Here is a 27,860-nt window from a genome sequence, read left to right as displayed (position 1 = left end):
TCTTATGTGCCCATGTGTGAGTGGGTACACATGCAAGATGTCCATACGGAGACCAGAGGGCTGGCATCAGGTGTCTTCCTTGATAACTATCCATGCTATTTTTTTTTGGAATCAAGGTCTCTCATTGGGCCTAAAACAGTGGTTCTTATCCTTCCTAATGCTGCAACCCTTTAATACAGCTCCTCGTGTGTGATGACTCCCCCAACCATAAAATTATTTTCATTGCTACTTCATAACTCTAAATTTGCTACTGTTACCAACTGTATCTGATACTCAGGATATCTGATATGCAACCCTGTGAAACAGTTGTTCAACCCCCAAAGTGGTTGTGACCTATGGGTTGAGAACCATTGGTCTAGAGCTTGCCCGCTGGTAAGACTAGCTAGCCAGTGAGCTGTATCTACTCCACAGAGAGATCACAGGTTTGTACCAGTTCACCCCGCCAAAAGGGGTGTGGGGGCTGGGGATCCAAACTCAGGCCTCACATTGTACAACAAACACTTTACCCTCTAGTCATCCTCCTAGCCCCAAAAAAACGCTCATTTATTTTTTGTCATGGTGGCTATGGTCTAAAATGGTATGAATTGTTCATCTAAGTAAAACTAAGGACCTGTCCCCCAAGAGGTAACAACTCTTTGTACTTCACCACTCCGAGCATTCACTACAGTGCTACAGTGGTGTCTATTACTACTACACCTTGGCTGCTTAGAACACTCAAGTTAGGAGAGAGGTGCAACTCAGTGTACAGCGCCCACCTCGGCCTTGAGTTTGGTCCTGGAACCCATAATCAACTAGTCAATCTAAAATTTATTTTGCTGGGGAGGTTTTAGAATCCACACATTTAACATGAAAGAATACCCCAAACTTTGCTGGCCACTCAACGAGGACTACCAGAATGGACTCGGTCTTCTCTGTTTATCAAAGGCCTCCTTTGTCCACAGTCTGACCTCAGAGCTGCCCAGGCTTTTCTAGAGAACAGACAACACTGACCGGTGGAAAACGTGGGGGTCCTGAAGGCCCAGAGACAGTTGCTCAGCCTCACATAACTGTGTATCCTGGAGTCTTCTCTTAAGTCCCAAAGCACCACGGAGCCGTGCACTGTTCCCGCAAACAGCAAAAATGCTTTTAAAGGGCTGAAGCAGCAACATGTGACCTGAAAAGTGAATCACAGAAAGTTAATGCCTAAAATATATGATAGTCACACTAAGTGTGGTATCTAACACAGATACAGGTCCCCACAGGATGCAGTTAAGGAGAGCCCACAGGATGCAGTTAAGGAGAGCACGGACCTGTGCATATAAAATAAAATTCAATTGCCCAAGTGTGGGTTTGTTCACATGGACAGTAGAGTAAGAATGTGGTCACAAGGACTGCATCAAGTTCACATCTGGGTCCATAAAATGTGCTTAACGATTCTTTCCATTCAGTGCAGCTGTCTGGACCTCACAAGTGGTTAAGTCATTGTTTGACATTTTATTTATGGCGTTTACTGCAAACTTACCCACTTTCAAGACTCTAAAATCGACACCCGAAAAGGTGTTCTTCACATAGTTGGAAGAGACAGATGGTCTGGGTGGGTCAAGGAACACAAAGACATAGAACTTCCCAATCAAAGATGAAGTATATATATGTGAAAGGGAAGATGGCCGGCGGACCGGTGAATAACAGGACCAGAGAATCTGAGTGAGTGGCCAAGGCACTCACTGCCAGCAATTTCAAGAAATTGCACAATGCATGGTGGGACACATCTACAATCCTCGCACTCAAGAGGTAGAGGCAGGAGATCAGAAGTTCAAGGTCAGATGCACAGAGAATTCAAGGCCAGCCTGGGTTATGACATGCTTCCTGTCAGGGGAAAAAAAGGAAGAAAGAAAAGAAAAACAAAGAAATCACAAGAATATCACGACATCTAGAGTATGATCCAAACATCCTACTCATGGCAATCCTCACGGTGTTTTTATCAAGCCTACAACTATGTTCATTTCCTAGTTTATAGGTGACTGAGAGCCTCCTGCATGATAATCCTGGGTTTCTCTGTAGGAAATGATTGTTAAACTGTGAATTTCTAGAGTTGGAACAAATGTGTTTTGTCACCTATGGGGAGCCAAGGGCACTAGAAACAGGACATGACTTATGCTCTCATACTGCCTGTTCTCTCTGCACCCTCTCCCTCTGGGAAACAAGCACAGACTCCTCCTGAGTATACCTTTGACTCACATATCAGAACCTTCTGGGGCCCTGAAGGCTGCCAAATATCCCACACACAGAGGAGGTGCCGGCTGTCCAGAGATGGCGCAAACGGCTCTTCAGGTAAGTCATGAACAGAGACCACAGTCTGTCTCTGAACTCGAGAGGCATGCAGACAGGAGACTTTCCTACCTGGAGATGAGAAAAACATTTCACTTTAGCATTGAAAGCATTTCAGAATTCTCACATATAGTCTAATTCAACGAAGAAGCAGGTGTGGTCTGTTCAGAGCTGAATAAAGACGATGTCTGGAGTGCTGCTGTTGAGACAAGTTACCACATAAACCTGGTCCCCTCAGCATGCTCTAACTGAGGGTGACCTTGAACTTCTGACCTCCCTGCCTCTGACTGAACCACCACAGTGAATTATGCAGTGCTAAGGACTGAGCACCAGTCTAGGAAACACTGCACCTAAGGAGCTAGGTCCTCAACCCCAAAGCTGGGATTCTGATCAACGCCTACAGCATAAACCTAAATTCTGTGTCCACACTGACCCTGTGGCTTCAATAAAGGGAAACCCTTTCTCTGTGGTGCAGTGTAGGTCAGGACAGGCCACTTCCTCTCATCTGCCAGCTCCTCACACCAAGTGGATGGGAGTCAGAAATTCAGCCCCACACTGGAAATGACTGGAGTGGTCTTCCTTCCATGGCACGCGGCTAGGACACCGTTGTTAGGAACCTCAGTTCTCTTTATAACAGCCCTCAGAGCTCCATACAAGAAACTACTCTAATTCAAAGCCAGCTGTAGCTTTCCAAGAATGGATTCCAAGACTTCTGTGGCAGAGCTGCTCTCCCTACAGTTCTCATTCGCAGAGCTTTGATAAAGTGAGGAAAAGAAGAATATTAAGCCATAGTCTAGTGAGAATTTTGTAATACTAGCTAAGTAACTACACCTGCTAACCTGACACCCACTGTCCATGCCTACTGGATCCTGAAGTCACAGCCCATACCATCCACACCTGGGATCAAACTCGTTCTCTTCCATCCCCTCAGCCACTCACGGCCATCCCCTCAGGGCTGCCTCCTCCAGCAGCCTGAAATTCTCCTCCAGCAAAGGGATGACCGTGGTTATATGTGCTTCATCACAATTCATGAGCAAAACCCTGCCACCACTGTTACTGGATTTCTACTGTGAGTGTGTGTAAGCACGTGTACATGATGGGAGGGGTAAGTACATGTCCAAACCAGAGGACAACTGTATGGAGTCAGTTCTCTCCTCCAAAGCGCTTTGTACATGATTGAACTCAGGCTGTCCCTATCCTCTGAGTCACCTCACAGGTCTGGCTTCTAGGTTTAGTGACACCAATAAGGTTTCTTTTCTCTTTTTTACGTTCATTTATTTTGTGTGTGAGTCAGCTTCTAGTGCATATATTCACACAGTATAAAGGAATCTTCCACATTTCCTCTTTAACTTTACTTAGAAAAAACTATATGTAACAAAAACAGTTGTCAAATCTAAAGACAACACAATAGCATACAGAATCTAGACTCTCTGTGTATTTCCCATCTTTACGTGGTATATTATATGTTCTTTATTACTCTATTCCTTTTTTAAAGACTTTGTTATTTTTAAGCTATTTTTGTTCTTATGACTGTCTATACCATTCCTCTTTTCTCTCACAAGCCTGTGTACACTTTTAAAATACACTGTAAGCCAGTTAGAGGTTTTATTTCCATCTGGAACTCTCTTTACTGCGCATCTGCAATCTTTTCTGTCTGCTTGAGAAAGTTTAAATCCGCCATGCAACCTGAGTTCATGGCATGCTGGCAGTGCTCACACTGTTGTTTCAACCTGCAGCAGCAGCTGGGAGACGTGTCTGTGCACTGCAGCTGGCATGAGACACATGAGCAGAGGAAGCTGCGTTTGGACCCAGTTTCTTGTGTGTTTATACTCCAGGGAGACCAAGGCCGGAGGCTCAGGAGTTCAGTGACTGCCTAGCAACTGAGACACTGTCTATGAATGAATGAATGAGTGAGTAAGTAAATAAATAGAAGCCACGTGGTTATGGCACACACCTTTAATCCCAGGACTAAGGAGGCAGAGTCAGGTGGGTCTCTGTGAACTCAAGGCCAGCCTGGTCTACAGAGTGAGTTCTAGGACAGCCAGGGCTGTTACGGAGAGAAACTCTATCTCAAAAAAACATAATAAATAAATAAACAAATAAAAATTAAAAATTCAAATTTGGCCTTGAAAATATAGTTCGTTTAAACTAATTTAAATACTCTGATATCATATGCTTTATCTGTTTGCCATTTGCATAGCTGTGTATTCTCTGAGGAACTGCTTGAAAAGAATTATAAGACTTAAAACAGACAGACAATCTCATTCTCCATTTACTAAATAATTTCCCTAATTTAAATTGCTGCCAGACCTCTTCTAATTAACTCATGAAAATCATAAATCATAAATTTAAGAAAAGAACCCTCACCATTCACTTGCAATTCTGCAGCCACTGAGTCTTTCTCTGTTTCATACTCAATAAAACCTCACCACGGAAGAAGACTGTAACATTAATGGTCATTATTTCAATGTAAATGCTTGTGTTTGCCTATAAACCGACAGCAGGGGAGGCCTTTTACCCTGAAGGAACGGCAGGCTCGTGTTCAGCTGGGAGGAGCTGTCACTGATGCTCAGAGCTGTGTCTTGAGCCCGGGGATTCCAGCTGGGTCCAGAGGCCAAACGGTCCTCTTCAAGCAAAACAGCAACCACCTGTGAAAGACACATAAGCAGGGGCTGGAGAGAAGGCTCAGCAGTTAAGAGCGCTCTCTTGCAAGGACTTGGGTTCAATTCCCAGCACCTCCATGGTAGCCCACAGCCACCTGTTACCGCAGCCCAGGGACTCTTCTGGCCTCTGCAGGACCCTGTACAGTGCACACATATGACACACAGATACACAGGCAGGCAAAACACCCAAACACATAAAATAAAAGTAAGTTTTTAAAAATCCAAAAAGAAAAACCATCTCAGAGACAAAGCGTCTTCCTTAAAATGCTAACGGCGGACTTTCTTTTCTTTAAAAATTACCTTCTGTAGATTCCATTTCTGAAAATAAATGCTTGTCTCCACCGAGTCATAACTTAAAAAAAAGCATGTCCTTTTTGCATACTATCAGTTCACTGATATAATGTCACAGAATGCCATTATTTCACGTTACAAGCTGTTTCCTTCACTAACTATGATGTTAAAATTTCAGAGGGGGAAGGGAGCCTGCATATCTAACACCCTCAAACAGAAAGGCCCTAGGGAGAAACAGCCACCACATCCACTGCACCCTAAGAAGCGCCAAATGTCTGAAACTGACCTGACGAGGCTGTCTCTAGACTGTCAGGAGACTTAGAGATGAGCAGAAAATGAGAAGCCGGGACTCCAACAATCCTTCTTTTTTTAGAGATTTATAGTGAAATATATATATATATATATATATGGAATTAAGGCTTTGATGAGCAGGGTTAGTTTCAAAATAATCAGGGGGATGATGAGAAAGGGGAATGAGAAGGAAGGAGGAGCCAGGTAAGGGGGCATCTGATGCAGTGCATGGGGCCTCACAGCTACACACTTTGAAATTTTCTGTAGCCAGTCATTAAAATCTAGAGTTTACTTAAATACTGTAAAGATTTACACTTGTTTTGCCCGATTAACATGCTTAAGAGTCTACAATTATTTTCAACGGTAGAAAATTGTTATTACTAAAGTATAGAACCCAAGACCACAGAATTATCAGTGGCGTATATTTGCCTAGTGTCATTTTGCATACGAGGACCTAGTAAATGCATTACTGATAATCTGTAGGAAAATAACACTTCAAAGCAGAGAACTGACTCTGACTCGCGAAGCTCCGAGATCTCAGTAGCTCTGTCTGTGAAAGTGACGAGCCCTTAGCCACTAACACAGAAGGGAAAGTGACGAGCCCTTAGCCACTAACACAGAAGGGAGTGCACAACACAGAGTGTACCTGGCATGCCGCCCGGAGAAAGCTAGACAGCCGTGGCGTGTCAATCTTTGGTACGACTGTGGCATCAGAGATGTCTTTTTCTTCACTCCCTACAACAAAATACAGGCTTATTAAGTTAATGATTGACGCAAAAATGGTTATGCTCTACAAATCACAGCATTCAAAGCAGAGTTGCAAACACTGAGAACCCTAGGAAAAGTCACAACACTGCATTACACTGTCTGTTTGTGGTTGTTTGCAATTTCCCATTGTTCTATATACGTTCATGAGCTGACTCCAATGCAACTGTCTTAAGGAAGGCAGTAAAAGAAAACAGTGTGTTCGGTGCTAGTTTTAGGTTCCAGGTCAATGATCTACAGATGAGAAATCTACAACACTTATAGTCTGGGGCACCTGAAATCAGAGACACCATGCCTACACCTTTCTTATGGTGAGGTCTACTTAAGGATATATTCCTTGCTCTATAGAGACAATTCCTTAAGGAAAAAAAAAAAAAACAACAACCAGTAATGTATAATCCATCTGGAGAGATGCACAACTCTGTGTTCTAGAAATCTCTGATCTGCACTGACAGAACAGATCTTCAAATTATACTTAAAAAGTAAAATCTAGACTGACGACAACAAACTATCCCAGTGTCAGAACAGAGTTTGTCCTGCACCCATGTGATGAGGATTTGGAACACAGTACCATCCATGCCCACTGCATTACAAATCCAGGTCAGGGTTCAGACCATGGCTCCAGGCCAGTTTAATGATTCCCTGTGATTCAGCAGCTCCAGTCTCAGTCATTAACACGAACTAATTTGTTTCTTCAAAGGAATATTGAAGGGATGCTTCCACAGTCATATACTGACAAGCACATCACAAAGAAACACACAAGAAAAGGTAATTAAGTAAAAACAAAACAAAACCCACTGCAAAGAGAGCAGAGAGCCAACACTCAAGAGTAGCACAGTTACCTCCAGATACAACAGTGCCCTCTCCTGGGTGCTGGGTCCACACTTCCCTGGTTTCTATGTCCTCAGTCTGAACATCTCTCTCAACGCTATCTTCATTGTACTGAACATAAGCCTTTGAGGAAAAAGATGGTTAGAATTAACATCTAGCTTCCACTTTAGAGCAATTTGCCATTACTGAAGATAAAAGCGATGACGATTTTTCAAAAAGTCAGTAAACTTTAAAAATTTTAAAGGTGAACATTCTTGGGGCTGGAATAAGGCTGGCCTGTGGGGGGCTTTCTCAAACATTAATTGATGTGGGAATGACCCTCCTAAAAGCGGGTGACATAGTTCTCTGGGCTCGGGTTCTGGGTTCTATGAAAAGGGAGAACATGAGCCGAATAGAGCTATGCACACTTCTGTTCTTCTCTGCAGACTGCAGACGGAACGTGACCAGTCAGCTCAGGCTCCTGCTGCTGAGACCTCTCTACTGTGGCAGGCAGTAGCCTGAACTTGTGAACTAAAACAAATTCTTTGTCCCCAGCTAAGCTGCTTTTGCCAGGGTGTTTTATCAGAATGACCAGCAAAGAAGCGAGACACTGTCCTCTGAATCAATTGTTCACCATGCCCAACAGGCAGGGTGTTCTATCAGAAGGACCAGACACTGTCCTCTGCATCAGTTGTGCATCATGCCAAGCAGGCTATCTCTAGACTTTGCATCCTTTGAGTCTATGAGAACGAGTTATAAAGGACACCCTTTCAAATACAGCCTTCACAGACCACTCCAATGTTCTAGAACAGACACACGGTACACACTTACACTACACTTCCAATAGATAACACATCTTTTACTAACCTGCTTGGTATTTTTTTTCCCGAAGTTCCTAATATACATGTCATACTCATTTACTGGTGGTAGGTCCAAGAGAGAAAAAGTGAACGAATAGTCTAAATCAATAAGCCGGAGCAGCTTTGTACTTCGTGTCCTTTAAAACAGATTGGAAACAAAAGTCAAATTGAATAATATACTCAGAGGCACGCAGGAGGGTGTATTTTAGGGTTACATGGAAGTAATCAGAATAAGTCTAAGTACTCAATAATTAATTAAAATAATTAAACAGAAGCTGAGGGTGTAACTCATTGGTCAAATGTTTTCTTAACTTAAAGGAAGGAGACCCTTCATTAGAGCCCTGGCAGAAGAGGAAAAAAAACCTTAACATAAACAGTCACAAAGTAACAGTGTGAATATATCACGAACCAAATGTGTGATTGGTCCACTGCGGCAGACTGAGGTGGGTAAAATAGCAACATATGTATACCAGAATTTTCCTGACCAGAAATTCGCTTCTTTTCAAGATTTAGTGTCAGCTAGCAGGATGACATTTCTGTACTGTCAGCCACTGTGACAGCCAGGTGTGTAGCCTACACACCCTCCTGGGGGTGCTCCCCACAGAGAACAGCATCTGAGCCAGTGATCCCAGATACCAGACACCCAAACAACCGTCACTTGGTTTCCTCTTGCTGCCTCACAGTCTTCCTTCCTAACCATTTGCATTGGTTTCTTTTTTTTTTAATTCCAGACACCCTATAATGTAATAGCATCTTGCTTTGCCAGTGAACTTATGGTAGTGGCCACATCCTAGGGGGCGCAGGTTCGAGCCCCCCATTGGGCACCAGTTGGAGGCGGGGCTTAAGACCCAAGATAAATGATTGACAGGTATTTATTAGGGAAGCACTTACACAATTAATGGTAAATAACCACCGCAGTCTTCCTGTTCCTGAAGACGCCGTCTCTGCCCTTCTGATGCTCTCACCGCAACCCAGAGAGCGAGCCAGCCCACCTCTTCCTTATAAGAGGTCACATCTGCTCACCTGAAGCCACACCCCTAGGACGTGGCCAGTAACCGCAAGTTCACCGTCAAAGCAAGATGCCAGTACACCCTGATGCTGACGCAGACAGAGCCTGGATTCAACCTTCGCGTTAGCTATCCACCGCCACCCCCACGCCCCACCCCCGTGGAAAGCAAGCTGAGGGAGAAAGGGGCTTTCGTTTCTCCCACTCGCCAGCACTCCCACGCCGCGGTGTTCACTACGTTATGAACGAGGGGTGGCCCTCCTCCAGCATCTCGAAGCTGTGTGTTCTCAGCTCTCTCCCCACCCCACCCGTCCTTCTCTCAACTCAGTCTTTACAGCCGCTGTGACTCTCCCGTCACCTGATTCTCTGCCACCATCCTCTACCTTCCTGCTCACTGCCTTCAGCTCTGTCTCCAAAACTTCGTCCGCTGTAAGGCCCCCCGCCACAGAAGAGCTCTCTCCACGTTCCCTGGCTGCCCACATCTCTGTGTCGGTGGCTCGAGACGGGCTCGGCTTACTGTGTCCACGGATTCCTCTGGCTGCCCCAGCATCAGCCACAGAAAATCACCCTTGCTCTACTACGGCACAGCAACCACAAGGAATCAGCCGCGGCGGTCCCATGGCTGACGCTCCCCACCCTGTACTTAATCAGACTGATTTCTTGTGCTAAGAACACAGCATGAGGGCTGGAGAGAAGGCTCCGCCATTAAAGGCGAGGCTCACAACCCAAATGTAAGGACACCACGTGATCACTGGGTTTAATAACTATCTTTGGCGTCTGAGTTTGAAGGTGCTAATCTTTGCTCCTTCAATAATGTCTTCACTACTCTTGACTCTTAGTATTTCTACATAATTTCTAAACCAGCATCCTGAAAGGTATGAATTCACACATACCCTCATTGGAGTTTATAATACGATGACACTTTTCTTTTAAATTCCTGGGTCTTCATAACACGTGCTACCCGGTAGTCTGTGTGGAGATCTACATGCAATCATGTTATCCAAGGCCTACTCTATGATGAAACTTTAATGACTAGTATACATAAACACAATTGACTGCCATATATTTTTATGTAGTATCTTTGCTAAATTCATTCAGTATTCACATTTTTACTATATTATAGGTTAATCTATACATTTTAAAGTTCTATTGATAAATCACGCAGCTAGTAAAATATAAGTTTTAGATTTTTCTAGCACGTGTAATTTTTTTTTTAACCCTCACCCTTAGCACGTGTAATTTTATTCATTTTCACCTAATTATACAGGAGTAAAATGGTAGATATCCACACCTGTCTCTAGAATTGGAAACCTTCACCAGAACATATGAAACTACTTGTTGAATTTTTTTAAAGATATTTTCTCAGTGTGGTCTCGAAAAACAGAAATTTTCAAGAATACTTTTGGCTTAGTTGAATTTATTGCAAACGATTTCAATTTTACAGATTTCTGCTCTTACCTTTTATTTCATTTCTAATTAATTGCTGCCTTTTCCCAAGCTCTTGGCATGGCTGCTTGAGCCACTCTCCCGATCTCTCTTCACTGCGTGCCTGCTGGAATAGGCTCAGTGCTTCCCCAGACAGAGGTTTCATTGTCACCACTAAAAGCAGTTTGTGAGCCTGGTTGTGGCTCAGTGTATTTGTCTAGTACGGATGGGCCCTCAGTCTGACCACCACCAAAGGTTCTCCTAATTTCTTCTTTTACTTATGTTCACCAGGAAGCACAACGTTTAATTTTCTAACTTCCAGGAATTTCCTACTTGACTTTTTAATTGACCAGGAGCTTAATTCCATTATGGTCAGTGATACGCTATATCACTTTGGTCCACTGATGAGAGACTGTTTAAATGTTGTAGATCTCTATCATATTTTTGTTTGTACTAAATTTCTATCACCAAAAAGAAAAGTGTGTTAAAAAAAAAATCTCTGTGTGTGCTGGAGAGATGACTCAGCAGTTATGAAAATGTGTTGTTCTTGCAGAAGACCCAGATTCAGTTCCCAGCACCAGCATGGTAGTTCACAACGCCCATAATTCCAACACCTTCTTCTGACTTCTATGGGCACCAGGCATGTGCATGATGCATAGACATATATGAGGGTAATACACTCATTCACGTAAAAAAATACTTAAATCTAAAAAGACTACTTTAAAAAATCATTTAGTATATCTCCTTCGGGTTGGCACTTTACACTTGTCTTGTAGAGCTTGGTCCTGGTGGTCCTCGCTGTTCCTAGTTTGTGCTTACTACTGTGTTTTAGATACAATTTTCACAGTTGTTTTTAGCTGAGGTGGTTTTCTTTCCTTTTTTTTTTTTTTTTTGTACAAACTGTTTGCTATAGAAACAGGTCAGAGTCCTGTGCCAATCTTTTGAAACTCACTAGTTCAAAAAACGAATGCTGCTCTGACAACTGTACGTTGCTCATTGGGTAGATGCATTTCACACATCCTAGAAAACTGCCTCTCAAAAGTCCTGTAAAACTATTACAGCCAAGATTCTATCCTATGCTCTCACTGGACATTGGGACACAGTCACTGTTTTAGCATTTCATCTATTCCACACAGAAGTACTCATCTCTATGAGTGAATGAATACAGGCTTACGACCGACTAACAGATTGCATTTCATTCATGTACTGGCAACACAACTTTTTTCTGTTGACTCACTGTCACTCAAGGCCCATCTGGTGGAAGACTATGGAAGAAGACAAGAGAGAAAAAAAAGCTCTCTTTTTCCCTGACCCTCTCACCCTGCCTGTAACATCTCTCTGGGGCTCCAGGTCTTGCTCGGCAGTCACGGGGGTCCAACAACCCCAATCACACTATCATAGACTTTGTGGGAGGCTAAAATTAAAATTATGGCCCCATAGATTCTGCAGGAACAATGTTATACATGTTTTAACTCATTTGAAAGACTGCGCTTAGATATGAGTATTCTACGGTTCTCAGCCCACACAGGTCTGCCTAGAGATGTATTTCCCTACATTCAGTCATCCAGGCACTCAGAGGATAATTAACACCATGCATCAAAGGGGTCTAATTAAGTTGTTGGCAGACCTTGTTATCATGTACATGGTGACAGTTTTACAGGTACACAAAATACAAAAGCCATTGGGTCATGGAGGCTTCTAACTACATTCCAAGAGATCAGTGCCACAGAGCCACGATGCAACAAGAGCCACGCTCAATCTGCCTAGCAAGGTTCTGTCCACCAGATCAAAAAAGTGTGGTTCTGATTCTGCTGGAGTCAAAACAGACCACGTGCTCCTGGGCTGAGTCACAGCAGTCAGCCATGAATTTAATGCAGACATCAGACAGCAGGCATCTAGCAGAGAGAAGTACACAGTAAGCAGAACGAGACACGAACACAAAGAGAATTGCAGCACAAATTAAAGCACTGGACAGGCTAGGGGTATAGCACAGTGTCAGAGTGCTTGCCTAATATACAAAATACTGGGTTCAGTCCCCAGGCAGTTTTACCTAAACAGTCAACGGTGAAAAACCGGGAAACTCTAGCTTTAGGATCATGTTGAGGACAGGAACACTTAAATGCACTAACACAGGGCTACCGCTGAGGTTAGCTCAATGGGAGAACGCTGGCCCTGTATTTCATCCACAGTAGAGAGTGTGCAACCCAAGCACCTGTGGCGAATCCCGCAGTGTACCTACTTCTGCTTGAGGGCCTGACTCCGACTCTTCTGGCGATGGGAGGCTGTTGCAAAATCTACAAAAATCCCACAAACAGGGGTTCTGGAAATGGAATCACTTGCTTCTGCATAAGGGGGGAAAAGAAAAAGCTATTTTGTGAAAATGAAACTTTTCCTTCAAGGAAAAAAAAAGTAAAACAATTATAGTCATATATAAAATCACAGTAATATTTTACTTGAAATTGATAATCACATCAGTAATAAAATATTTACATATGTGTATAAAATATAGTTTTCTTTTCCTATCCTACAGACTCTGAAAAAAAGAATAAAGATATACAGAAAACCCTCAGCTGTGGTTTCACTTTCTAGATTCCATTTACCTACAGTCAATTGTGGTCTCTAAGTTATTAAATGAGTAATTCCAAAACCAACAGTTGGTAAGCACTGACTTGCACGTTGTTCTGAGTAACCTGATGAACTCTCCAGATGCCTTGTCTAGAAGGTGAACCATCCTTCAGTTAGGTATAGGCAGGCTGTGTATGCTCCCTGGCCCCAACTCAGTCACTGCCACTGCAGTCACAGTTGTCACATCAGCTCTCTTGGAGTCACACCGCTGACTCTCAGGGAACCCTTAATGATGCCCTAAAAGGACAATTAGCAATACGGACATGCCAAAGAGGGACCGTTAGGACCTTCCTCAAGGGATGGCCGTGCCAAAGAGGGACCATTAGGACCTTCCTCAAGGGGCCACCCGATGGTACAGCAAATAGTTACTTATCAACAAGCCTGGCAGCCTGAGGTGATCCCCAGATCCCACAAGATGGAAGGAGAGAACCAACCCTAAAAAGTTGTCCTGAATGCAACATAAACACCACCATAAGCACATGCTATCATCACACATGCATGCATATATACATACATACATACATACATACATATATACACACAAGTAAGTAAAATGAGCTTCTTTAAAGTAAAAAAGGTGAATGTCTTGGAGGAGTGGGGGGTGGAGAGCCTGAGGCTGCTAAGTTCAATGGTAAAATCAATCCCTATATCCATTTTATTAAATGTCACAATGTTTCCTTTTAGTGACTTAAAATATTTACTCTCATTCTCATAATTTATCATGCCCAGATGTCAAGAGTTTTCAGAAAATCCAATTTTAATTTCATTCAGGAAATTCCTCAGCGAATATGCTTCCTGACAAGCTGGGAGTGCCCACCCTGGGCCCACCGGCCACCTCACAGGGCTCTGCTCTGCTCTGCTCTGTGGGATGTCCTTGGGCCGCGGTGGGGCCAACCACACCTGTCACCTGCCCATGGAGCTCTTGTGGTAACACACAGCCCAGTCCTCCTGACGGTAACTGTGCCTGCTGCTTGGTAAGGATTCAGGAAGACATTACCAAAGGGAACAAGAACGCTCGCCCACAGGCTACACAGGAGGCTAACAGTACAAGACAATAGACACAGATGCTGTACCCGGGGACAGCAAAGGGCACCTCACAGCCGGCGCTGACACACATGACTTGTGCCATGGTGGATCTCAGGGAGTCACAGAGCAAAGCATTACCCGGTGTATCAAGTGTAAAATCTTCCCACCTTGTGGGACTTTTCAGAAAATGTCTACAAAGCTCCCAGAACATGTTTCCCAGTGTTAAGTGTCCTGCCATACCTGCCCAGGACTCCTTCTCATTCTCCATTCGACCTTGCTTCTGAAACCGTTTCAAAGATAACTCTCCAACCCTTTCATTCTCTGCACTGATTGCCTTTTGGATTTCTTGTATTTCCCTTTTCTGGGCGAGAGGAAGTTCTTCAGATTTTTCTTTAGAGTCACGCTCATTACTGCTATCATCATCACCATCACAAACCTCGAAGTCATCTTCGTAATCCTACGAACAGTAATAAGGATTTGGCACCCTTAAACAAATGAGTTAATACATACAACAAAACATCACAATTTATATTTTATAATTTAAAATTAGCAAAACCTTTATTATAGCTAAGGAAGATTTTATAATGCACTGATTTTAATGTTGCTGGATTGTAAATTTGCAATTTGCAGAGGCAGGCAGATCTCTGAGTTCAAGGCTAGCCTGGTCTACAGAACCAGTTCCAGGAGAGCCAAGACTACACAGAGAAACCCCGTCTCAAAAAAAAAAAATTTACACACATGCACGAATTTTAAGAATGCGTTGTTAAACTGAGAAAAATTTAAATTTTATACATACTTCAAAATCATCTTCAAAATTAGCCATATATTCATTAGCCCCAGTAGCCTCTAAATCATTGTCTTCCTTTTCAGGTTCCTAGAAGCAAAAGTCAAACATGAAATGAATAAATTCAATCATATGCTTAACTGTTGCAAATAGAATGGAAACCCAGGTTTTCTAGGGTCTGTGTGGTGCTGCTGAGACAACCCCAAATTATTGCAAGAGATACCCTTGTAAGAACACACTACAAATTTTAAAAAGCTAAAAGGACTTTCAGCTATCACTATAAACAAATAATGAATGTTTGAGAGATGCTTTTTCTGCGGTGAACATCATATGGTCTGCACCTGACAGATACAGGGTGATTGCTTCAGGTTCTACAGAAACAGAACAGCTGCAAGCACGTATGGGAGAACTAAAGTCACTACAGTGGGTCTCAGAAGACAAAAGCAACTACAGTAATGAAGTCAAACGTACACAGGAGGACTCAGTAGCCACACATTCCTACTCTTCTTTTAAACCGTTTAACAATTCTGATTCAAACTGTTTCATAACTTGATCACTTAATTTCCCCCTTTAAAAGTATCAGCTTCCTTTTTAATGCTAAATTTCACTTTTTTTTTTTTTTTTTTTTTTTTTTGGTTTTTCGAGACAGGGTTTCTCTGTGGCTTTGGAGGCTGTCCTGGAACTCACTCTGTAGACCATGCTGGCCTCGAACTCAGAGATCCGCCTGCCTCTGCCTCCCGAGTGCTGGGATTAAAGGCGTGCGCCACCAACACCCGGCTAAATGATACGTTTTTAATTTTCTGCTAAATGTACATGGGCAGCTGGTTGTGAAGCAAACACCAGTAATCTATGCTGACTGGAAGACTAAGGCAGAAGGTGGGGCCCAGGAGCCCTCCACCAGCCTGCACAACATCATGAAACCTCATATCTTGGGGGGGGAGGGATTCACCATATAGCTAAATGATTTGAGTTCACACTTTTTAAAAGACAGGTAATCTCCCTCTATTGGTTTTAAAGTATTGACTTCGGTCATATTTTCATATGTCATAACCATTTTGATGGTTGACTATGTCAACTTGATTAAACAGAGATCCTCCTACAGTATTTACAAAGCACACCTCTAACTGCATCATGAAGGTGTGTCCAAAGAGTTAAGGTCAACAAGGGGAAAGAACTAAATGTGGGTGGCACCATCGCACAGACTATAGAACACACGCTTGTTCTCTCCCTGCCACGACTGATTGGAATCTCTGAAAACAGGAGACAAAATAAATCTGTCCTCCCTCAACTCGTTTATGTCATGTGTTCTGTTACAGTAACAAAAAACAACAGGATATTAGACAGTGAATCATTAGGTGGTCTTTTACAGTAACCAAAATTAACAGGGTATTAGACAGTGAATGGTCAGGTGTTATGTTACAGGAACCAATCTAACAGGGTATTAGACAGTGAATAGAAAGGTGTTCTGTTACAGGAACCAATCTAAAGGGGGGGGGTTGTTAGACAGTGAATGATCAGATGTTTTGTTACAGTAACCAAAACTAACAGGATATTAAACAGTAAATCATCAAGGTGATCTGTTACAGTAACCAAGGTTAACAGGGTATTAAACAGTGAATGGGCAGGTGTTCTGTTACAGTAACCAATCTAACAGGGTATTAGACAGTGAGCTGTAACATTATTAGGCTACACTGAGCAACCTTCCTACTTGCTGACCTCAGGAAGACTATCAAGGTGGTGACCACGGAAACACTGTAAACACTGTACCTTTGCTTCTCTTTTCTTGTGCTCTTCCTTCACGGATCTCTCTCTTTTATCTGTGTGACTTCGGCGCTTCTCCTCATCATGATGAAGTCCCTCCTTGTGCCGCCTCTCTCGGTGTCTGTCCTCCACTTCCCTGTCAGAGAGCGAGCTCCCCTTCTCTTTAGAGTGTTTCTCTCTCTTCTCCCTGGTGCTGCTTCTCTCGCGGTGTCTCTTCTCACGGTCTGCATCTTTCGTCTTCCTGTGCCTCTTTTCACTCTCCTCTTTATACAGCCAGTAGTTGAGAGGGTTCTCTTTACTGTCTCCATACTGTAGCTTTGAAAGCAACAGTGAGATCTACATGAACAAAGGGTCAGAGCGCTGTCTATGCATATCATACAGAAAGGAGTCACAGCGCTGTCTATGTATATAATGGAGAAAGGGTCACAGTGCTGTCTATGTATATAATGGAGAAAGGGTCACAGCGCTGTCTGTGTATATCATAAAGGGTCACAGCACTGTCTGTGTATATTATGGAAAAAGGGTCACAGCACTGTCTATGTATATTATAGAGAAAGGGGTTACAGTGCTGTCTATATTAGGGGAAAAGAAGCAGGAAAACAAAATCACACGGTCAGTGGCACTGTCTGTATCCCTACGTGACAATCCGCTGTCCTGGAAGAAAAGCAATCCTCACTCACACCAAGAGCAACTTTACCTAAGCCTAGATGCCCTCACACTTCCTTGGGATGAAGGTCTGGGTGCTTGGTCTCAGGGTGTCACTGCTGGGAGATTATTGTTCCTGCAGGAGGCGCCGCCACGTCAGACAGGAGACTGTGGGCCGTCTCTTCCTCTCTGTTCCCTGACTTGGGATGTAAGCAGCTTTCCTCCCCCTGCACTCCCACAGCACGCCGCCTCCCTATAAGAGGGCCCAACAGTCAGTCATGGGCTGAAAGTCCCAGCACTAAGGATCAAAGGCAGGCCTTTTTGCTTTTCACATACTGATTTCCTTGGACAGACCATCGCCCTGACAGCAAAGGAGCCCAGACCCACAGCAAAGCTCGCAACACCTGCCTTCTTTCCTGCTCCACCACGGTCTCCGTACGCCCTTCCTTACCCCACAGCCTGCGGGCCTGCTGCAAAGTCTTCGTGGCTTCTCTAGGAAGGCAGTCCCGGTGCTGCTGTCCCCATGCAGGGACACACTATGTTACTTTCCTAATTGTTCCTTACTCCACCCAGACAAGGAGAGTATATATATTTCTTATGGCTACTTTTATATTAACCTGACACAAGACAGAGTCGTCTGATAAGAAGGAACTCCACAAGATCTGACTGTACCCAGCACTCAGGAGGTGGAAGCAGGTGGATCTCTGTGAGTTTGGGGCCAGCAAGTTCTAGGATAGGCTCCAAAGCTACATAAACAGACCCTGGGGGCTGGAGAGATGGCTCAGAGGTTAAGAGCACTGGCTGGTCTTCCAGAGGTCCTGAGTTCAATTGCCAGCAACCACATGGTGGCTCACAACCATCTGCAATTCAATCTGGTGCCCTCTTCTGGCGTGTAGACAGAACACTGTATATGTAATAAACACATAAATCTTAAAAAATAAAAAAATAAAAGAGAACAATTTAAAAAAAAAACAGACCCTGTCTCAAAAATTTTTTTTAAAAATCTGACTGTAGAGCATTTTCTTATTAGTGATTGATAGGAGAGGGCCCAGCCCATTGTGGGTAGGGCCATCCCTGGTCTTGTGGTCCCAGATTCTATAAGAAATCAGACTGAGCCAGCCATGAGGAGCAAGTCAATAAGCAGCACCCCTCCATGGCCTCTGCCTCCAGGTTCCAGACCTGCTTGAGTTCCTGTCCTGACTTCCCTTGATGGTGGGCCATGATGTGTAAGTGTGAGCCGACTAAACCCTCCCCCCCCCCCAAGTTGCTTTTGGTCATCACAGCAATAGTAACCCTAACTAAGAGAAAGTACTTAGGTGGTAGAGATGCCAATCACCCCGTTATGGAGATGAAACACTGCATGTCCATATTGAAATGTCACCCTGTCCCTGTAAACGTGTACAACGGCCAGCCTTCCCTCAGGCTCGACCCCATGTACCTTTCTTTCTCGGTATCTTCTTTCTCTGTCGTCATCTCCTCTTTCAGAATCTTCATCTCTCCTTTCCTTTTCCTCAATTCGTACTTTGCCTGCTAAAACATACAATTACATAGTTTTAATATTCCTGGACTTTCTGATAATGTTGTACACTTCACAACTGTACATATGTTCATTCACGAATCTGCATTTTAACCTTCTTCAACTAAGAAACCTTCTCAAAATCCAAGAGTAACAAGTGCTGGTATGTACACTTAAAGTGGCAGGTGACCATGGCAGGCTAGGAGCAGACACAAGCCTTCCCCCTCCCAATTTGTTACTGAGACCAACTGGTAACGGTCTGTGCTCCGGAGGTGGAGAGGGGCCTCAGAAATAACACGTGAAAGGAAGCAGGAGTGTATCAGGCAACAGAGGCGGGCAAACAGCGCTCAACAATGCCTGCAGGAGAAGCCACAGGTGAGCCGGTTAGACACGCGGGTATTGCTGACATCCAACACAGAAAAACCAGCCATCACTGAGGAGCAATGTTACCTTACAACTAAGAAAATCCCAACAGCTGAGCTTTGGGTCAAGGGTAGAGTCCTTGCCTGCCGTGTAAAACAGCTCTTGGTTTGATCCCCAAATCCCCAACACTGCAATGAAACTAACATTTGGGTGCAATACTAGTACTGAGGTGTTTTATTTTGCTTATTCAAAGTGATTAAGATTTACTGAGATAATAAATTTTAAAAAGTCTCAAAAGTAAAAACACTAGTAAATACTACAAAAATGGTTCCTTGACTGCATTTTTTTAAAAATGTCATAATAACAAACAGAAAATGGGAAACAGGACTTCAAACCTACAGCTACAGCACCCATGAAAACCTTAAAGTAAATAAATGATAGCCGGGCGGTGGTGGCGCACGCCTTTAATCCCAGCACTCGGGAGGCAGAGGCAAGCGGATCTCTTTGAGTTCGAGGCCGGGCTGGACCGACAGCCTCCAAAACCATACAGAGAAACCCTGTCTCGTAAAACCAAAAAAAAAAAAAAAAAAAAAAAAAGAAATGATAAACTGAAAAGGGAAAAGCTTCTATGAGAACTTCTAAACAAGATAAGGGCCAGGCAAATGGCTCAGCGAGTAAAAGCACTAGCCAGTCGAGTCTGGGGATTCCCAGAACCCACGTCAAAGTCGGACGCGGTTGCACACAGCAGTAATCCTGGCATTCCTGTAGCAGGATAAGAGGTAGAGACACGAGAACCAGCCAGCACCTCTCAGGCCAGGAAGCCTAAAGTACGTAGTGTGCAGAAAGAGACCCCATCTCAGCAATGTAGAAGGCAAAAACCAACTCCGGAGAGTTGTCCTCTGACCTCCACCCACGTGGCTGCACACACACTCAATCCATCAACGGAGCAAGAGAAACACAGCTAACACACTAACGGGCGGAGCTAGGGCGACACTGTGGGTGGAATCGGTCCCCAGTGCAGACGCACCTGCGTGGGCCTTCTTGTCCACTCTCTCCAGAACCTGCCGGCCACGCGCCTCTCGCGCCAGGAGGTCGTGGTAGGCGATCGTCTGCCTGAGCTCTTCCTTCCTGGCCCTTCTGTCCCTGTCTCTCTCGCGGTCTTTGCCTCGACTGGGGGCCTTCTCCGCCTCTTGCTCTCGGTGCCTCTCTTTCAGCTTGTCTCTCTCGCGGTCCTTCGCCTCCTTCCTCCTTTCCTTGTGCCTCTCCCGGTCTCTCTCCCCACGCGCATGCTCCGTAAACGCGTGAAGGTCTCTCTCAGCAGCCTTCTCCTTGTGCCGGGCCTCTCGGTCTGGGTCCCTGCTCTTGTGCTCTCTGTGTTCAAGGAGGCCCAGCTCCGACTCCTTGTGCGCCTTCTTTTCCCTGAGTTTCTTATCTTCCTTGGGACTTCCTGATTGCACAGCCTGAAACACACGAGGGAGATCTTCCTTGACCACGAAAGCACGCATGCGCTGACTTCACTATCTGGACAGAGAGACTCATCTGAAACACTTTTTAAAACTCACTGGCGGCAGCTGCTGTCTCCGGCCACCAAGACGGGAGGTGGAGCTGAGTGAACATTCTTAGACTACTCAATGGAGTCCTACTTAACGTTTCTACACATATGCTACCTGGCAATCACCCCGTGCTATCAGAGATGTTCACCTTTATTGACAAATCAAACCTGAAATGCCATCCATAAAATACAACCTACAGTAGAAAGAGATAATGAAGTTGTGTTTTAAAGCTGTTGAGGCAAGAACCACTTAGTTACTACATAAAGAGTAAAGCCAGCTTCATCACAGCGCTCATGAGGCAGAAGCAGGTGGGTCTCTGTGAATTCTGGGTCAGTCTGGTTTGTGTAAGTTTCAGGCCAGGCAGGGCTACATAGTGAGACCCTGTGTCAACATCAACAAAGCCAGACGTGGATGGCACCTGTAATCCCAGCACTCAGGAGAACGGGACAGGAAGATCATGGCCACTTCATTACAAAGTCAGCCTGGATTACAGAGTGAGACCCCGTTTATAATTAACTAATTAATTAAGCCTTTATTATAAACTTTCAGAAAGACTACATTTCAACCTCAAAAATTACGCTGGTGGGGCTACCAGACTGGACTAACCAACAGGACACCTCAGCCCCAAAGCAGGACCATAACCCATAATAGTGCCCCACATATTAGACAACTGGTTTCGTCTCTGAGTCACAAATGCCTCTGAAATGAGCTTGAGCCACGGTTATGCAGGGTTGTGAGCCTGGCCACACTGCGCGACAGCCCATTGAGGGTCCATGGGAATCCCAAATGCGTCTTTAAAATGTATTACCTTAAGGTGTCTTCTGAGGTCTTCTGCTTTCCAGGTATCATCTTTCGTTCTTCTCTAAAGAGAAGAGTACAAAGTCAGAATTGTCAAGTCAGGCGTGGTGGCACACGCCCACACCCACACCTCCTCAGGAAGCTGAGGCAGGAGGATTCTAAGTCCCAAGCCAACTGAGGCTATATAAAGAGGTCTTAGGTAGAAAAAAAAGTAGAGTAACAAATTTTGTGTTTGCATTATATTATTTGTACCAAAAACAATTAACTAGAGAATACTTGCTCTCTTACTGAAATGAAAGATCCAAGGAGAGGCCAAGAATGGGACTCATACCTGTAGCCCCAGCACCTGCACGGCTCATATCTGTAACCCCAGCACCTGCATGGTCACACCTGTAACCCCAGCACCTGCACGCCCACACCTGTAACCCCAGCACCTACACAGCCACACCTGTAACCCCAGCACCTGCATGACCACACCTGTAACCTCAGCACCTGCATGACCACACCTGTAACCCAGCACCTGCACGCCCACACCTGTAACCCAGCACCTGCATGACCACACCTGTAACCCCAGCACCTGCATGACCACACCTGTAACCCAGCACCTGCATGACCACACCTGTAACCCAGCACCTGCATGACACCTGTAACCCCAGCACCTGCACGCCCACACCTGTAACCCAGCACCTGCATGACCACACCTGTAACCCCAGCACCTGCATAGTCACACCTGTAACCCCAGCACCTGCATGACCACACCTGTAACCCCAGCACCTGCATGACCACACCTGTAACCCCAGCACCTGCATGACCACACCTGTAACCCAGCACCTGCATGACCACACCTGTAACCCCAGCACCTGCATGACCACACCTGTAACCCCAGCACCTGCATGGTCACACCTGTAACCCAGCACCTGCACGCCCACACCTGTAACCCCAGCACCTGCATGACCACACCTGTAACCCCAGCACCTGCACAGCCCACACCTGTAACCCAGCACCTGCATGGTCACACCTGTAACCCCAGCACCTGCATGACCACACCTGTAACCCCAGCACCTGCACGCCCACACCTGTAACCCCAACACCTGCATAGCCACACCTGTAACCCCAGCACCTGCACGCCCACACCTGTAACCCAGCACCTGCATGACCACATCTGTAACCCCAGTACCTGCATGACCACACCTGTAACCCCAGCACCTGCATGGCCACACCTGTAACCCCAGCACCTGCATGACCACACCTGTAACCCCAGCACCTGCACGCCCACACCTGTAACCCCAGCACCTGCATGACCACACCTGTAACCCAGCACCTGCATGACCACATCTGTAACCCCAGCACCTGCATGACCACACCTGTAACCCCAGCACCTGCATAGCCACACCTGTAACCCCAGCACCTGCATAGCCACACCTGTAACCCCAGCACCTGCACGCCCACACCTGTAACCCAGCACCTGCATGACCACACCTGTAACCCCAGCACCTGCATGGCCACACCTGTAACCCCAGCACCTGCACGCCCACACCTGTAACCCAGGACCTGCATAGCCACACCTGTAACCCCAGCACCTACACAGCCACACCTGTAACCTCAGCACCTGCACGGCCACATCTGTAACCCCAGCACCTGCATAGCCACACCTGTAACCCCAGCAACTGCATGACCAAGGCAAAGGGATATAGAGTTTGAAGCCAGCTTCAGATATACAGGGATATTCTGTCTCAAAAGAAAACAACAACAAAAAAGATAAAAATATAGATTTGTTTAAATTATTCACTAATCTAAAGTGATCCATAATTATTACAGGACACATTTACTTAGCTACTTCAAAAAATACTAAATAGTGTCAAATAAAAGAGAAAACATTACGATGGCAGTTAAAAAAAGCAGATCTAGGGCAAGTGTTTTGTGAACATATGTTGGACATGGACTAGAAAGAGCCCTAGTTGCTTTCCAGAGGACCTGGGTTCGAGTCCCAGCACCCACACAGCAACTCACAACTGTCTGTAACTCCAGTTCCAGGGACTCTCACTCCAGCTTCTGACCTCCTCAGAAAATAGGCAAGTTTACAGACATACATGCAGGCAAAACCCCCATACACATAAATTTTTTAACTTAAACAAAAATTGCCAGAAAATATTTTTTCTGTTAGGCCACAATACACTCTCTCACAGGGCTGAGTCAGTTTCTACTTCTGCTGTGGTTGGCTGCTGCTGGAGTTTTCTTTCCAGCCTGGCCCCTCAGCTGATTTGCCCCAAATAAGCACACAGAGACATATATTAATTTATAAACTGTTGGCCAATGGCTAGGGCTTCTTACTGACTAGTTCTCTCTTAATTACTAACCCATAACTACTAATCTATGTATTTCTACATGGTCTTATCTACCAGAGAATGCCTGTTGTCTTCTTGCGGTCTCTTTCTGCCTACCTTTCCCAGAATTCTCCTCACCTCCTAGTCCCGCCTAGCTTCCTGCCTCTATTGGCCAAACAGTGTTTTATTCAACAGCCAATAAGAGAAATACATATACAGAAGGACATGCCCCATCAGTTGGCCCATCCTACCCCAGAAGGATATGGTGTTGACTACCGAGGAACGTGGTTCCCACTTGGCCTTCCTTGGGCTACCTAGTATAGGAGTTCAGCCGTGAACAAGGAAAGTGGCATTGTGGGAGAAAGGCCATAAGCAGATGCTGCCATAGGCATAGCGGAGGTCCCACAGCATCAGCTCAGGGGCCAGAATGTGAGTGGGTCCACCCAATGAGGCATCATGTACAAGCCCCAAACCTGCATCCACCTACTTGAGACCCCAGAAGCTAGAGGAGCAGAATTAAGCCATCCGAGTTCTGTGTGTTCTCCTATTCCCAATCCACAGAACACAAGAGCAAAATTTAGAAAAAAAAATGACTGGGGTGCTGGAGAGATGGCTCAGAGCTTGGGAGAGCTGGCTGCTCTTTGAGAAGTCCTGAGTTCAAGTCCCAGCAACCACATGGTGGCGCACAGCCACCTATAATGAGATCTGGTGTACAGACATACATGCAGGCAAAACACTGTATGCATCGTAAATAAATAAATACTTTTGTAAAAAAAAAGATGATTGATGTTCTATCAATTAAATTTAAGATGATTTTTCTATACAAAAATAGAAACCAATAAGTGAGACTAGACACACAAATTTTCATTTAGCGTCTAATGCACATCGGATGCTATACCGAGTTAAATCCACTATTTGAACCTCATAAATCTATCCAGAAAGGTAATGGGAACCAGAGAAGCGGTGCAGCTGGTAAAGGACTCGCCTCAAAGTGGGAGGAACTGCCAGGGACGGTGGCACAGGCCTTTAATCTCAGCACTCCTGAGGCAGAAGCGGGTGGGTCTCTGAGTTGAAGCCAGCCTGGTCTACAAAGCGAGTTCCAAGACAGCCAAGGCTACACAGAGAAACCCTGTCTCAAACAAAACAAAACATGAGGAAGTAAGCCCTTATTTTCAGAACTCCTCCCAGATCACCTCCATCACCTACAGACCCACTGTCCCCCTGGGGCTTCCCAGAAAAGAAACTCCCCACAACACGTAATCATCAAAACACAACATGTGCAGAACAAAGAAATAATATTGAATGTGACCAGGGGAAAAAGACCCAGTCGCATATAAAGGCGGGCCCGCTGGAGCAATACCTGACTTTCAACGGAGATTTCATGAGCCAGGGAGGAACGAGGCCAGCCACAGGTGCCAGCCCAGACTACTCTACCCGGCAAAACTGTCAGCCGCAATCCATTGAGAAAGAAGAGCATGTCATGGTGCGAGAAAGTTTCGCTGTCCACCAATCTAGCTCTGTAGAAGACACTGAAGGAAAACTACAGACTGCAGAGAAGACTGGATACCCCACTGGTTCTCAACCGTCCTGATGCTGCAACCCTTTAACACAGTTCCTCGTGTTGCGGTGACCCCTGCCCATAAAATTATTTAGTTGCTACTTCATAACCAAAATTGTTCTACTGTTATGAATCATAATGTAATCAGCTGATATACAGGCTATCTGACGTGCAACTCCTAAAGGGGTTTCAACCCACAGGTTGAGAACCGCTAGACTACACACAAGAGGACACAAGGAGTTAAACAATCCCGGAACAGTAAAACAAAAATGGGGCGGGGCGGGGCGGGGCGGGGGAGGACAACCCCACAACAAAAAAGTAACAGGAGTAAACACGGCTCATTGATAACTCCCAAGATCAATAGTCTCAGTTCCCCCAATAAAAAGACACAGACTGGCAGGCGGGATTAGAAAGCAGAGCCCATATTTCTGCGGCATTCGTGGAATTCACCTCACCCTGAAGGACAGATATCATCTTAGGGCACAAGGATGGAAAATGGTAGTCCAAGCAAATAGACACAAGAAGCAAGCAGGGGTAGCCACTTTAATATGCGACAAAATAGATTTCAAGCCAAAACTTATCAGAGGAGATGGGGAGGAATACTTCATACTCATCAAAAGGGAAAAAAAACCTGGATATTGCAGTTCTAAACATTTATGCACCGAATGCAAGGACATCCCAGTTCATAGAAGAAACACTATCACAGCTAAAATCACATATTGACCTTCACACAGTGATAGTAGGTGACTTCAGTGCTCCACTCCTGTCCACAGACAGCTTGTCCACACAAACACTAAACAGAGAAGTGCTGGAGTTAAACATCATCAAATGGGCATAACGGACATAAACAGAGCATCCTGCCCAAATGCGAAAGAATCTACCTTTTTCTCAGCAGCTCATGGAACCTTCTCCAGGACTGACAACGTGTTAGAACACAAAGCACGTCTCAACGTTTATGAGAAATCACTGAAATAACACCCTGCAACCTATCTGACCACCGTGGGCTCAAGTTAAATATCAGCAACCACAGAAACGGCAGAAAGCAAGCAAACTTCGTGGATACTGAACAACTCACCGATGAATGAAAACTGAGTCAAGGGAGAAATCAAAAACAGGAAACTAAAGACTTTTTTAGGATGAAATGAAAACACAACATACCCAAGCCTGAGGGAGGGACCCAATGAACACAGTTCTAAGAGGTAGGTTCATAGCACTGAGTGCTTCCACCAAAAAACAAACAAACAAAAAAAAAAAAAACAAAAACTGGATTTTATAGTGGTAACGGCATGGTACACCTGTCAGCTCTAGAAAAACTAGGAGGAAATAATACCCCCCAAAAGCAGAGATGGCAAGAAATCGTCCAACTCGGGACTGGAATCAACGGATCAGCAGCAACAACAACAAAAAAAAAAAAACAATAATGAAAACTAAGAGCTGGCTCTTTGAGAAAAAATAAAAAAACAACAACACACTGGACAAACTTTTACCCAGTAAACCAAAAGATGGGAAGAGAAGATCCAAATTAATTGAAACAGACATGAAAAGGGATCCATGTTTTTCAGAGGGAACTGATAGGATCCTAAGGGCATACTTTAAAAATTCGTATTCCGCCAAACCAAACACAAAACCCTAAAAACATGGAATTCGTAACACAAATGGCATACAAAGGTTAAACTCAGCAGACCGTATCCACCATGGGCTCAGAGACTGCACCTCTGGGCTTGTTCTGCTCTGCCTGCTCTAAACCCTCCAGAAAGAGGACCAGTGCCCGTCAAGGCTGCCTCAAGACCAGGGTTCCTGCGATTTCTTCCTTCAGTGGATTCTCAGCCATGCTCCCCCCAGAATCCGCGCTCGCCCGCTCGCCCGCCCGCCCGCCCGCTCGCCCGGAGCAGACCAGGTCTGCAACGCTGAGACCCGGACCCAGACGCGGCCTCCAGCTCCCTGCTCAGTGCAGGCCTAGGAAAAGACACGCGGTCTCTCCCCCAGGGCTGCCAAAGAGTCGGGGGGGGGGGAGCCCGGGCGCGGGCCGGCCGGACCCCCGCGGCACACCGACCTTCCCAGGCTCCATGGCCCCTCGAGCCCGGGGCAGGCGCGGGGGGCCCCCGGGGAAGACGAGCCCGCCGTCGCTCGGCTCCTCTGGCTGGCCGGGGCCTACACAGTCCGCGGCTCCGGGACCCCGGCAGCCAGGCGTCCCCGTCTCCTAGCAACCAGCCGAGGTCGCAGGCCCAGCATGCCCCGCGGCGTCGTCAGCACGCCTGCGCGTCCCTGCTCCTCCTCCTCCTCCTCCTCCTCCTCCTCCTCCTCCTCTCCCACCACCACCCCCCCCCAGCGGCGGGGGAAGCGGCTTCCTGCATCTTGCTTGAGCTCGTCATCCTTGGCGCCCACGGTGGACCGCGAAAGGTGGGAAGGCGGAGGCGGTGGACGAGCTGTCTGCTGGAACAAGGCTTTGCCTCCTTGCAGACCACACCCTCCCCTCCCCTCACCCACGC

The 27,860-nt window shown here is 45.6% G+C and overlaps 1 protein-coding gene across 5 annotated transcripts in view; it reads right to left on the bottom strand.

Moving 5' to 3' along the window:
• The window catches only part of Dync2i1 (dynein 2 intermediate chain 1), a 51,893-nt gene extending 24,305 nt beyond the window's left edge, over positions 1 to 27,588 (bottom strand). For 2 of the 5 annotated variants that reach the window (XR_001197364.3, XM_013123948.3), the window contains exons 1-14: positions 27,425 to 27,588; positions 21,500 to 21,553; positions 20,166 to 20,598; positions 18,698 to 18,789; positions 16,621 to 16,950; positions 14,866 to 14,943; positions 14,310 to 14,526; positions 12,658 to 12,760; positions 7,995 to 8,124; positions 7,160 to 7,271; positions 6,199 to 6,287; positions 4,826 to 4,955; positions 2,207 to 2,379; positions 991 to 1,153 (exon numbers count right to left, since the gene is read on the bottom strand). Coding sequence is in view for 4 of the 5 variants with exons in the window: in XM_013123948.3 (XP_012979402.1) it covers positions 991 to 1,153; positions 2,207 to 2,379; positions 4,826 to 4,955; positions 6,199 to 6,287; positions 7,160 to 7,271; positions 7,995 to 8,124; positions 12,658 to 12,760; positions 14,310 to 14,526; positions 14,866 to 14,943; positions 16,621 to 16,950; positions 18,698 to 18,789; positions 20,166 to 20,598; positions 21,500 to 21,553; positions 27,425 to 27,439 (2,119 nt within the window). In the remaining variant the exon portion in view is untranslated. The remainder of the gene's footprint in view (positions 1 to 990; positions 1,154 to 2,206; positions 2,380 to 4,825; positions 4,956 to 6,198; positions 6,288 to 7,159; positions 7,272 to 7,994; positions 8,125 to 12,657; positions 12,761 to 14,309; positions 14,527 to 14,865; positions 14,944 to 16,620; positions 16,951 to 18,697; positions 18,790 to 20,165; positions 20,599 to 21,499; positions 21,554 to 27,424) is intronic. The other 3 variants (XM_013123949.3, XM_021235547.2, XM_005084457.4) reach the window with 3 other exon arrangements.
• Positions 27,589 to 27,860: the final 272 nt, after the last annotated feature.

Source organism: Mesocricetus auratus, unplaced genomic scaffold (genome assembly GCF_017639785.1).
Source record: "Mesocricetus auratus isolate SY011 unplaced genomic scaffold, BCM_Maur_2.0 Super-Scaffold_15014, whole genome shotgun sequence".
Classification (NCBI taxonomy): Eukaryota; Metazoa; Chordata; class Mammalia; order Rodentia; family Cricetidae; genus Mesocricetus; species Mesocricetus auratus.
Note: the sequence above shows the minus strand (reverse complement) of the source record. Positions and strands in the feature narration are given on the sequence as shown.